Source organism: Corvus cornix, chromosome 1A, assembly GCF_000738735.6.
Source record: "Corvus cornix cornix isolate S_Up_H32 chromosome 1A, ASM73873v5, whole genome shotgun sequence".
Classification (NCBI taxonomy): domain Eukaryota; kingdom Metazoa; phylum Chordata; class Aves; order Passeriformes; family Corvidae; genus Corvus; species Corvus cornix.
In genome coordinates, this window is record NC_047057.1 from 65,188,847 (window position 1) to 65,202,157 (window position 13,311).

Below are 13,311 nucleotides of genomic sequence, written 5' to 3' on the forward strand. Positions count from 1 at the left end.
TAACCTTAACTTTCCGAAGTGCTGATGTGTAGGCAAGCTTTCAGGACAAATGATGTTCCCAGTGAAATAAAATGTGGTACAGCTGCTACCAGTGACTTGTAAGCTGGGAGTAAAATGGAAAGCATCATAAATTCGTCTGTAGCTTGCAGGCAGGATCATATGCTTTTCAACTGGCATAGCCAAAAATGTGTTTGTACATAGATATCATTCCTTCCCAGTGGTAGGCATTGAACAGATTCTGTTCTACATGCCAATGGTCTGTGAGAGAGCAGGTGTTTCTATATCTAACATACTTCATCTCTGAACCCAGGGCTGTTATTTTAACTTGGGATCAGGACATATTCATTCCAATGTCTATGACCTTCACTGCCATAAATACTTCTTTTTTGTTGTTGTGGTTCTTGGTGTTTTGCATTATTTTAAAGAAAAGGTCACCATTATAGTCTTTTCTATTTGCTTCAAGTGACTTTCCATACTCTACTTCTTTGGGGTTAATGGTCTCCCCTTTTTAAGAACGACTGTTTACAAAAAATTGCATACAAGCGTTGATCTGAATCTCATTCTGTCAAATGGGTGTGTTGGTATTGCTGCTGGGTACCTGCATAAAAGGTAAAGTTAGGTATGCCAGGGGGACCTAGCTAGCAATCCTAAAATGCAGGGTTCAAAAAGTAGGCTTCATAGCTGAGTTGGTGCATAGCTTGAAGAATCCAGATTTTAATGTACAGGGAGAAATGTGCAGCATGTACATGCCTTACAACTAACTGACAAATCTGAAAACATTTGAGTTGATTAAATTCTCTCAAGCATCCCTGTGAGGTAGGGAAAACACATGACATCCAAGAGTCATATAATTTGTGAAAAAATATAGTTTCCTAAGGTGTTCTCAAGGTGAATTTATTTCTTAAACCAGTGTCCAGCCCCATTTATGTTACATTTGAAGAACTCTGCGCTACTGAAATGCCAGGAGTGGCAGTGGAAAGGCTGGTGGTAAAGGAATGATAAGGTAAGGGAGATTATTTCCAAAATTAAGTTTCAGGGTTTAACAGGCAAGGACTTTCTGAACTGGGTGTCTGTCATGAAGCCTCTGTAGCCTCTGAGGCCTTCCATGTTCTTCTGGAACATTAGATGACAAGTAGTCCCAGCTCTGCTTCACCTTGCCCCTAGTTCACCTTGTCAGCAGATGTCTCTGAGGATTCAGTTTCACCCCGTCGGGCGAGCAGAAATAGCAGCTTACTGTCACCAAAAGAGGGATGTGCAGGTCCCTCATCTCAGCCCTGCCTTTCTGCTGGTGCTGCAGTTCTGCCTCTTACCTTGTGCTCCTGTTAGCAGCTGTTGGATTCCCCTGCAAGCCAATTTAGTTCCCTAAAGCAATAAGAAAAAAAATATTGGAAGAAGAAAATTTAAAAGTATTTTTTTGTTACTGCATTAGTAACTAGTGTGATGTAGTAAGACTGAAACCATGGACTAAGGTGTTGGATGCTGGATACCAGCTGCCCATTCTCTGTGGTTTGGGATGTTTTAGATCACCTCTGGTCCCAGCCTGTAGGCTGCATTCATGCCAGCTGGGCATTCAGGTTGGAGTGTGTTAGGTGTGCTTCTGGAGCACATCTTTTGGTTTATTTTTTCTGAAACCCTCTGGTTTGTGTGCTGTAAGGCTTCTCTGTGGTGCAAACCTGTGTGGTAAGGAGGGACAGTCAGGCAATTTGTTCCCAAAGAAAACCCCTGAGCTGAAGCATAAATAGGGATGTGGCCTTAGTGAACTGAATCAGCTCTGCAGGGAAAGGGTCTGGCTCCAGAGCTGGAAGAGTGGGAATGCCCTGCTGTCCTTTGGCAGGCTGTGTATGTGTTCAGCTGGGAGCACACACAACCTACCTGCTCAGATACCACCCAAACCCACATTCCTGGTGCTCACCTTCTTCATAGCCTGATGCCAGCTCTGCTTCTCTTCCAAAAGCTGACTGGTTGCAGCAGAACACTGTACCATGAAAAGCGTGAGGGTTTTTGGCTAAAAGCTGTAGTTTTCTTGATAACTGCAATGTCAGTTATCATCTGTACAAGAAAATGGTGCAGGTGAGAGAAGATTGCAGTTTGCAGACAAGCAACCATGTTTCTTTCATGGATTGGTGCAATTTTTGGGCATGCACATGGTTAGCTGTGCTTGATAGGATTGTTGATACAGACTAAAATCAATCCTAAAAGCCTACTTGACACACCATATTTTTTGGAAAAAGCTCATCTTTTTGGAAAGACCCTCAACTAATATTAGTGGTATTAGTGAACGGTAAGCTCCCAAAATGTAAATCAATGGCCAGGATTTTAAACAAGTAATCTGTTAGCACCAAAGCTGACGGAGCATGACTTCCTATGTGTTATATCTCGGGACTGATGGCCACACCTTTGTAGTGAGGCCTGAAGTCTGTCAGAAGGATGGACAATAACTTTCTTAAGTGCAGATTCTCCTATTTATAAAAATATATGGGTATTCTCCAGGAGGATAAAGCAGAGCCTTCCCCTTCTGCCTATTTTCGTAAAAGTTATAGGATCTAAACTGTTTTAAAGATGTCTGCTCCTTTTTCCCATGTGGCTGGAATGGGCCAACACTTCATCGAGGTGATTCCATTGGCATCATTTCCATAGAAAAGTAGATGAGAACAGGGAGCCAGGGGTAAGCTTCCAAAACTCTATTCCAAGGTGAACCAGAAGCAAAGAAAAAGACACAGTCTTTTCATTGCAACACTTAACCTTCCTGGTACCTGCCTCCTGAGTGGGGTCCCTAACCCTTTCATGGCTCCAGTTTGAGGGAGGAGATGAGCTTTGCAGAACTGGATTGGAATTCTGCACAGCAGCAGATTGGGAACAGTGTCCTGGGAAGCACTTAGGGAGTATAGACCTCAGTTGAGCAGAGGGTTTTCAAGATTGCAGCCATGTGCTTTGTCATCTGAGTTCTTTCATGGATGTTCCAAATTAATAGGTGAACTTTGTAGTTAGGCTCCCAGTCTGCAATTTATAGACTTGTCTAAGGAATTTGAAAATTTAACTGGGACATGGGAAACCAACTTGATTTGGGAGAAAACATTTACTAATCAAGGTTTGCAATTGTCAGTTTTCTGTTGGGTTTTAATTTACAAAGCCAGATGTCTCAGGTCACTTTAATCTTCTTGCAAATATGTTCCCAGCATTGCATTTTAAGCGAAAAGATTTTTTTGTGTGTATTTCTTGCAGGTAGCTTAAAAATGAATGCTCCCAAAGAAGTTCAGACACCAGGAGAGTTCAAATGTGAGCTGTGTGAGTTATCAGCCCTGTACACATACTATGGGCAGATGCCACCAAACTCACACTCGATTGTGTAAGTGCCCTCTGAGATCACAGACTTCATTTCTGCCATGAGCATCAGAATCCTTGTACTGTGCACTGCATGAGCCCAATAATGTGCTGTATTGACCCTGAGCATGAGGCTTGGTACTTAAAGTGATCTTTTTCCCAGGGGAAGGAACGTTAAAAATTGTCAGTGTTGGTAGGAAAGACAACAATCAGTTTTTGTGCCCTGCTTCAGTATCATGCAAAAATTTGTATTTAGCCTAGTTCCTAGCCCCACTGACAACTCTACTGTACCAATATTTTCTTGCTAGAATACTACTGACTGCAGGCCTGGTATTTCTGGGAATAGCCCTCCCCTCACTGTAGCCTCCCCCAGCTGAGCGATAGATACACACAGCATGAATGAAATATATATGGCAGAAACACTTCTTAAGAGCTATGTGGCGTGATGTGGAGTTTTGAACAGCAGTGCTTTTTTGTGTGGTTTGGACAATCCCTTGTCAGACTGTGTGACATCAGGTTGTGGGGATGTTCACTATGTATTTATATGTTCAGGGACCGAAGCCTTTTCTCTCTCTGCTAAGTAGGGATATTTTGACCAGAAATTATGCAGTTACAGCTTTGTCTGCAGAGATTAAACTCCCCATAAAATAAAGCACTTTGCTTTAAATGCATGTGTAGCTTGGTGGAGGCCATCATGGTCAACAAATCCATCAGGCAAACATGGTCAGGAACTCTATGGAGCTGGAAGTCAGGCATGTACTCAGCATTTCCCCCAATAAGACTGCTCAGTTTCTTAAAGCATGGAAACAGCTGTTGATCACCACCTGCTGGGGCTGTTGTCTTTGGGCAGCTGTCTTTGTATCTTTCCAAACCCCACAGTGCTACTGGTTTTCCCTTTTCCACTCAACAAAGCAATGGCTCACCTTTGATCAGGTCCATTCCTGAAGAGTCTGAATGTGAATCTTAATTTAGGTTATCCAAGCTCAGTGTTAACATCCCAGCTTTGTTTGGATTGCTCAGGTGCCAAAAGCAAAAGAGTAATGCTGAAGCATCACACTTCTATAGATGCTTTTAAGAAATAGCTTCACACCCCATCTTTCTTGGCTTGCTCACATGTCCCAAATGCCATGCTGCAGGAAATGTGCTGGACAGGAGGCCTTGTCCAATGGCTCTGCACTGACGAGGGCTGGGAATCCTGCAAGGGGAACTTTGCAAACACAATCCTGTCTTTCTACCCCAGGGACTTGTTGACAGGGTGATCTGCCATGGTAAGATGCCTGATCTTCCCTAACAGTGGAAGGCTCTGGCCATACAATTTTCTGTTTGAGTGGACAGAAAAAGGAGACACACACTCCTGCACACGCTTGTGTGTGTATGGAGGCAAGGAGAAGGCAGTATGAGTTGACAGAATACCTTTTATCCATATTACTACCAGAATCCAAGTTTGACTTAAGCCCAGGAGTAAGTCAGGTGCCCTTGCTAGGTGCCCTGTGCAGACAGACACTCAACTGACTTCCATATTATTTTGCCTAGAGCTCCCAGAAAAAAATAGAGCTTTAGTTTTTCCCAGGCAGGTTGCCAAATTATTAATAAATGCACTCCCTCAACACCCTGGAGCGAGCAGTACAGTCTGTGACATAAAGTAAGCACACTGGTGGTGACTGCAAGGCTCTCTGCCAGTAGCTCCTGCTTTTAGGAGGTGGGGACCTCAGCTTTACAGCAGTGACATAACCAAGAGCAGTAAAACCTTTTTATTTTATACACACATGAATGCAGCTTGGAAGAGAACTTCTGATTAAAAGCTGTGCAACTGAAATGGTGACTTGACAAGGTACTGAAGTTGGCCATGCTGAGGAGTGCTTGTCATAAAAAATGCAAGATAATTACTTTAAGGTAGAGCATTGAGAAAAACTTAGTAAGATGACATTGAGAGGCCCACCAGTTGCTCTGCTTTTGGAAGAGAGATAGAAAGTGCAGTATAGGACTGAAGGCAGCTGCAGAGTTGAAGGTTTTGAAGAGAAAAGGAGCTGCAGAGCTGCTGCATTGCCTTATGTACAACAGCAGGATGAGCAAATCAAGTACAAAGGGCTGATAACTTCAGCCTCCGCAATTTCCCCCTCTCAACCATCCCCTACTGTGAAGTATACACTTAAAAGCCTGAAATTATTCTTTTACAGGCTTTTGGAAGAAGCCTATATCATGAAGGATCCTTTCACCCCTGACAGGACAAGTTCCTCATCGTTGGGTCTCATCGCAGTTTGTGTAGCAGAGCAGTGTGTGTTGGTACAGTAAGCAACAAGCAAAACAAGCTGCTTCAGTCATTTCTTTTTGTTCCAGTCCTGGTGACCTGTCAGAAAAAGATCAAGCAGCTAACACCCAAACAGTCCATTTTTAAGGCAAACCATTCCCCCTTGTCCTACCACTACATGTATGTTAATTGTACATAGTTGCATGTTCTTGTGGATTCTGCCAGATGAAGCTTTCAGTATTAAATTAAAATGATCAGCAACTGTGAGTGTTCTATTTACTGATAAGCACAGTCCAGCCTCTCAAGCACAAGGAGTGCTCTTTTCTACTTTCTTAGCACCAGGAAATTCAAGGGCAATATAGATCAACTATACCAACAGTAGGTTGGGGTTTTTTTCCATAAAAGGAATATAAATGTCCATGGATTGTTAGGTTTGTATTCACAGCACAGGGCTGTCATCCTATTTGCAAAAGTTAACGTTTAAAGTGAGCAGGGAAGAGAGTTGTACCATGCCACACTTGCTCTCTGAAGAAGAATGAATTTAAATAGCAGCTGGAAGGCAACCTTAAACTGTGAAATTTGAGTGCAGTCCAGAAAGGTGGTATAAAATTACAGTTGTCTTAATTCCTTCTTCTCTGCGCAGAACTGGCCCCTTTATTTGCCATGAGTCTCAAACTCTGGGAGTTGGGCAGACATGGCCAGAAGGATATTGGCACACTTGGCTCAGTTTAGTTGCTATTCTGACTTGTGGGCGGTCAGCACCAAGGATGGGCTAAGAGGAGCATGCAATAGCACCTTTCTCCTGATTGGATTTGTTTCCTTGTTAAAGAAATTTCTTACCTAGGTTTCCCACAGCAGAGTGTCAGGCATCCAGTTTCAGGAAAAAAAGGTTTAATAATTGAACGGTGCAGCAGCAGGAACAGCTCAGGCTGCTTCCTCCAGGAGGGGCCCTGAAGGAACCCCTGGGCTTTCATACCCTTACCATCTGTGCACCCATTCCCATGGGGAATTTCGGATCTGGGGTCTTACTGCAGTTCACTGGCTCCTGCAGAGTCTCGGGGTGACCAGTCCTCTCCCAGACTGTGATGCAGGGTCCTGAGCTCTTCGTTAGGAAAAGGATGTGTGCCTGTTCCCAGCTTGTTGCTGGGGGCTCCAGTTGTTTCCTGCCATCCAGGGCACAACGTGCAGCTGGCACTGGGAGCTTGCACACCCAGCTACCTGCACTGGGAGTATTTCTCCACATCCTATCTCTGAAGTCTCTTCTGACATTTAAATGACTGAGAATCACCAAAAGTGATTGCAGCTCAGAGTGTTTGGTTTTTTTTTTTTCTATTCTGGAGCTACAAGAGGGAGTTGTAGGCTCTGACTAGGTGAAGTGCCAGCACTCTCTGGTTGTGGCTGTGGTGGCTGGGCTCAAGTTTCCTGAGCCAGGTTGCTCAGGGCAGTTGTGTGGAGGCAGAGCTCACATGAGCAGGATCTTCCCAGTGGCACTGTCCCTGCTGTGGCAGGGGTGGACTCCCTCCCACACACAGCCCAATGAGGAGCCAAGTGCAGCTACTCAGAGAGTTTGGGCTTGATTCCTGCCCTGACATGCCAGGTTTATCCTTCCTTTTTAACAGCAGAGGATTTGTAACACAGACACATTTGGGACAAACTTGAGCATATTTAACTATTTTAATTCCCAAATGAAGTGTCTTGAATTTAGGAAGGATTCAGCAGGTATTTTCAAGTGTGGCAGTTCGAGCTGTCAGAAATAGAGCATTTCAGCCTCTCAGGGTCTTTGCACACAGTGTGCTTTTCTGAATGAAAGTGGGGCTTTTTCTTTGAAAAGCTGTGTTTCAGTTAACCTAGGCCTTGGCAATACATAGAAGATACTTGCAGTGAGTTAATGGAAGCCTCTTCTAATCTTTTTGAAAGTCCTGCTTATTTTGCCTATTGTGGAAATTTGTCAGTCATTTACTGCTTGTTATCTGAGTTTTCAGGATTCCCCTGATGGTATCACTCAAAGTAAAACATTGATTGTAAATAATTGAGAATAAATTTCTTACCAAACTGGCCAGGCCTGATAGTGAATCACACATATGACTATGGTTTCAAAATGTATTTAGCAATACTGCTTAGGTAACATTGAAAGAGATCTGCAGAAACGATAATTAGTGCTTTAAACACCTGTACCACAAAGTAAGCAAACACATACTATTCCTCTTCTTGTAGGGAAAATTAAAAGTCCAGAGAAGTAAAAACTTATCCAAGGCAATAGAGAGAGACAAAGTTAGTATAATATCTCTGTATTGGTTGTGGTTCCTGCTTGTGCTTGACCCAAGTATTTCAACTCACCCCTGGGCTGAGTTAAATGTTAAAGCATAGGAAGTGAAGCTGAAGAAAATCATACTTTCTTGGGCCTCTTTGGCAGAGAAGCTGGACCAATTTGAAGGGTTTTAGTGACAGGTTGCTTTTAATATTATGGTAATTCAGAATAGTATTAGGCTAACGTGTGGCAAAAAAGACTTTTCTGACATTGGATTTGGCAAAGGGATTTTAGCTAGCTTTTGTACCTAAGGAGGCTTAGAGACAGGTCAGATTTTAGGCTTTTCATGAGACAACCCATGCTAGCTGAAGTGTATTTCCTTACAGTTGCTGTGCCAATAAAAGTCATGACTTAGCAGCTGTTCTGTATAGTGCTCATAAACTTAAGTATCTTCAAATATCCTCTGAAGTTTCACTCAGTTAATTTACTTCAATCATTTTGTAGCCTGCATCACCCTGCTCAAGTCTTTTATCACAGTGCCTTGGTAAGTGCCATTAGTTCTGATCCAAGTGGGAATAATTCTAATGATTATCTGAAATGTTTTAAAACACATCAAAACCCCACAAAAAGGAAGATAATAAAAATGCTTTTAAAAGTCCTTGGGCAGGTTGAGTGCCCTTCCTCCTAATTACCCTTTCAGAAAAGGGCAGAGGAAATTATATAATCTGACCATATTAGCAATTTAAAACATTTACTTCTGTTTTATTGCAACACTTTCTAAAGACAGGGAGAAAAGGTAGCTTTTGGAGAAGAAAAGAGGAAAGGGAGCAACTTTCATCCCTTACTGCTCACCTCAGCAGAAGGTGACTGAGCACTGACCTTGGACATGATTGTAGGTATTAAGTGATAAATGAAATACTACAGCTGCTTCCCACTCAACTTCCAGTCATGTGGGGTCAGTCCTGGACACGGATAGGCAGAGCCTTTCCTTTACATATTGTGGTAAAGATACCATCCCTGTATGTATTACTTTCAGATGTGATTCATGTCAAAACAAAAATAAACTCTGGCAGCATGCTTTGGCAGCTCAGTTTTGCCTGAATTGGACTATGAAATTTGAAATTTGAATGGCCCCCTCCTGCCTTGGTCATGGAAGGGAGAAAACACATTAAAGAGTCATCTGATTAAACACAGAACTGTACCAGGATAAGGGTTTAAAAGAAGGGCTCGACTCTACATATTGTAAAGTTTAATTCATAGGGCATTGAAAGAAGAGTTATGCTGAAAATCCCAGGACTGAGAGAACAGCACTAAGGGTACATGGACCCAGGGCTCAGGGGTGCAGTGGTTCACAGTCATGATTTGCCCAGTTCCTTTTAGCCAAAATCCGCACCAGTTGGCAACTCATTTCAGCCAAAAAGAATGCAAATTGAGCACCTGTGTTACCTGTGAGGAGTTGTCTTGACATTGGGATCCCACCTGCAGAAACAGCCTCTCCCCTCCTTTGCCACGGTCCAGTGGCCACCACTTGGAGCCCTGAGCCTTGGAGCTGGGGGGCTGTGTGCCATTTGGCAATGCAAGCAACAGTAGCCAGTCCAATTTAAACTCTAATCTCCCCTTTTAAACTGGCAGCTTAACGTATTAGGGATACCAAGAGACAAAAAACAATAGGCTCTGGAGGTTGTGCAACTGAAATCCACTTTCAGGGCTTTTCAGAGACTAAGGCCTCACACTCATTCCAGAGTGTGAAGGGGCCTGGCAGTCAGCGCAGAAAAGGACAATAGATGAAGAGAAGTTGTTCCTCAAGCTTCCCAGTCACATGGAAGCAGGCTGATTGTGATTTTGATATAATTATCAGCTGAATCTGCTGCTAAAGCCCAGATAGTGACATAAGAAACAAAAGCAAGGACAGGAACACATGAATAGCCAAGCCAAGCTCCCAGAGAAAGGCCAGCTGCAAATGACCATGGCAAGGGGAAAACTTTGCTATTTAGGTAAGACCTAGGGAATCTCTTTCTCCCCAAAAGATGTCCAGATCTATCTAAACTGATGTCTTTATTCATACTTAAATCCCCAAGAATAATCCATCAGCAACACCAGTTCCAGCTTACCCATGAAATCCTATTTGGAATTTGGTGATCAGCATGTCAAGAGAACCAAGGACGTCAGTCTCGCCACGGAGCAAAGGAATAATACATTAATTACTTTCTCTTCCAGTTGTTTAAACCTGACATTGCAAATACATTAAAGTGTTCCATCAGTTTTGCTTCTTTCTATTCAATTACTAACTGGTTACAGCTCCTGGGGAAAGAATAAATACTGGGTCTGTACAAGCTGTGAACAGAACAGGGATAGCAAAAATACCTTCTTTGTGCACAACAGCTTTTATACTTTGCCATTGAGAGTTCAGAGAAGAGCCATTAGCTCAAGCTTTAGTACCAGGTGTTTTTAGGTTTTAACCAGGGAGTACATTTATTGAGGGTAAGGGATGAAATCTCATTTGAATTGTCTCAGCTGAACAAAGTTCATTTAACTACTCTGGTTATTGGACACTTCTGTGATATTGATATAAAAGTGATAATTTTTAGTAGTCTCCTAGGACAATACAAGTGCATGGATTAGTGGAAGTAAGAATAGTTTTTTTGGGAGTTATGGAAAAGATGGTCTGTTGTGAGAGCCCCTAGGACCTGGTGCTTGTGTTGGCCTTTAGGCCATTTTTGTGGAGACTGGTGAGGAAGAGCGTGCTGGGGCTCCAAGTCTCACATGCCATTACAGGGATTTGGAAGATCCTCCCAGGAGGTAGAAATCTTCATCAGCCAAGATTTAGAGGAAAACTTTGCTCTTTCAGTAAAACCCATGGAATCTCTTACACCTTTATTCACTCTCCAAGAATAATCCATCAGCAATACCAGCTGCAGCTTATCCATGAAATCCTATTCGGAATTCAGTGAGCAGGCCAGGAAACCCATGCATGGTGCTGGAAGGAGAAGGCAGCTGAAGGAGGGGTGTTGCTATTCCCTGGAGCAGGGAGCTGGTGAAGGTCACTTTAATAGAAGCAGTGGAACAGTTGATTTGGGGGTTTTATTTTTCACCCAGTTGGCTTTAACCAGATGTTGGAATTATTGAGTAAGAAAAAGTTAAATTGCTGGAATATTTCAGCCTAGAAGAAGAATTCATTTCAGAAGAATTCTAAATATAAATGTAGTTTAATGAGACTGGAACATAAGCATTTCCTTTTTTTGTATCCTGCTTGTAATGTTATTTTCTTTACAGGACTGTAGTCTGTTCTACTCCAAAAGGTTCCGCTTCCCCTGTGTGAAGGAAAACCTAAAGGCCTTTCCTTTGGAAATACAAGAAGGCAAGGATAAAAGGAAGCCCCGGCATAAATCCTGCAAAAAGAATGGATACAAAGCATAAATCTTGAAGGACCAAGAGTGACAGTTCTTTGGCTGGGGTTTCTCCTCTGCTTGGAGACTATCATGTTGCTCCTTTTAAAGACGTGACCTTCATCAGCTCACTACTACTGGAGAGAGCAACACATCTCCTTTCCCTTGGCTTGGGTTCAGACATCCCCGTGCAGTGCCTGCCGTGCCAGGGAGCAGCTCTGAGGTGCTGAGGAGCCAGAAAGGAAGGCAGACGAGCCTGCTGTCACCATGTGAAATGCTTGCAGTAAGAAACCAAACAGCACAGAGCAGAGGAACCATGTCCAGATCTTCACATTTGCTATTTTAGTGCTTTGTGTTGTTCTTGACACTCCTACAGTGTTGTGAAATTCCAAAACAGATTGACCTGGCTTAATTCAGTATATACCCAAGAAAGTCAGTGTACACCAATTGTTAATCTGGCAGTGCTGTCCTGGTAAGATTACATTGGGCAGGGAATTTAAAGCTTTATTTTTAAGTCTAAAATAAAAGTGCTGTGAGAAAATGTCATAAATACAATACCTAAATTTTTCAATATGGTAATCTTAATGCTATCACAGCATTGAGACTGAAGGTTGATGCTTCTGCAATCAATAAAAATATTGACAAGTCCCTTGCACTTGGAGTCACTTTTCACTTAACCTTCCAGTCCATGTCAGCACAGCAACTGGAGAGAACCCTGAATACACTTGGCTTATGCTTTACAATAAAGGTGGCTTCCTTTTCACTTTCAAAGCAGTTAATCTGGAAATAGAAAAGTTCCATTAATACACTCAATTCTTTCCTGAACTGCACAAATAAACTGCAGCTATAATAGCGATGTCAGAAATACAGTTTCAGGCAAAAAAGGTAAAAAGTTGTGATGGAAACAACAGTTTGTTTAGCTCAAAAATTAGCTTCTTCAGTTATGTGTTTTGACTGTCTTAAGATTTAGGTGGCTTTTATGTAAAACCAGAGTTACATGCCTTAAGGATATGTCTAGAATGCTCCCTAATCACAAAATCACCTTTTTTACTCAAGTTATTGTTGGTCATTGCTTCAGAACCTGTTAGTTCCTTGGTTAACATCTCTTTTTTTCAACTCTTACATCCATATAATTTGTAATAGGACAACATCTAAAATCAATCGTTTTAGTAGAATGAACATGTGTCTGTTAAAAGAAATCAACATTATTTCAATGAGTTGTTTAGGAAATTTAAGGATCCTAACATCTTTCTTTTTTTGAACTTAGTATATTGGTGTCCTCTGCTCAGGACTGAAATTTCTTGCAGTGACTGGAGGAGCAATAATGGACCTATTAGTAGCCTTTTCAAGCCCTAAGTCCTTCAATAGATAAAATATATGTATCTCTCTAATTGTGGAAAAAAAGATCCCTGTTAGGAGGCAACATTTCAGATTCCTTTTTGCAGTAACAAAAGACTACACTTTCAGGGAAAGTGATACTAAACTTATGTAAGATGGGTGGTATTATATTTCACTTTCATGTTAGGAACACTGAGTTTAAAAGCTGCGGTGTGTCTGTATCTGTACCAACACCAGAGGCATGTCTTGTGCTAAACCCACAGCTGAAGAGAGCACGCCAAAGCAACATGGTTATGTGAGATCACAGGATATGTTTATACCAGCAAACACACCTTCAAATATTTTATTTCCTGGATTTCCCATTGTTCATGACAGGTTGTACTCTTAAATGCAGGCTTTAAAAGCCTGGCTAGTGCAGTTCCCATATCAGTGAGAATGAGATCTCATCCCTCTGACCTCTTTTCCCTCCTGTTCGACTTCCTCTGTGCCTTTTTAAGACAAATGCAGTTATCTCATTCATTCATAACCATTATCTTTGCCTTCATGGTATGACTGAGGAGTCATTTAAAGCCCTCAGAAATGTCCATGCCTTTAAGTACTTATTATGTTGAACTGTAGGGGGAAAAGACTCAGTATTAAAAGGGAGCAGAACCTCAGAGCAGAACTACAGAATTTTTAATTTGGCTCAATACAGCTCAGTTATTTACTGTATAACAGGAAAAACCAAGTCAGGGATGCCTCTGCTTCCCAGTTACCTGGGTGTGAAGACC

The 13,311-nt window shown here is 42.2% G+C and overlaps 1 protein-coding gene across 1 annotated transcript; it reads left to right on the plus strand.

Moving 5' to 3' along the window:
- Positions 1-1,451: 1,451 nt before the first annotated feature.
- Positions 1,452-11,858, plus strand: CDPF1 (cysteine rich DPF motif domain containing 1). Its single transcript, XM_019292453.3, is given in 4 exon segments — positions 1,452-3,346; positions 5,499-5,542; positions 5,545-5,609; positions 11,091-11,858. Coding segments are annotated over 4 exon segments (465 nt in total). The 5' UTR covers positions 1,452-3,134; the 3' UTR covers positions 11,235-11,858.
- Positions 11,859-13,311: the final 1,453 nt, after the last annotated feature.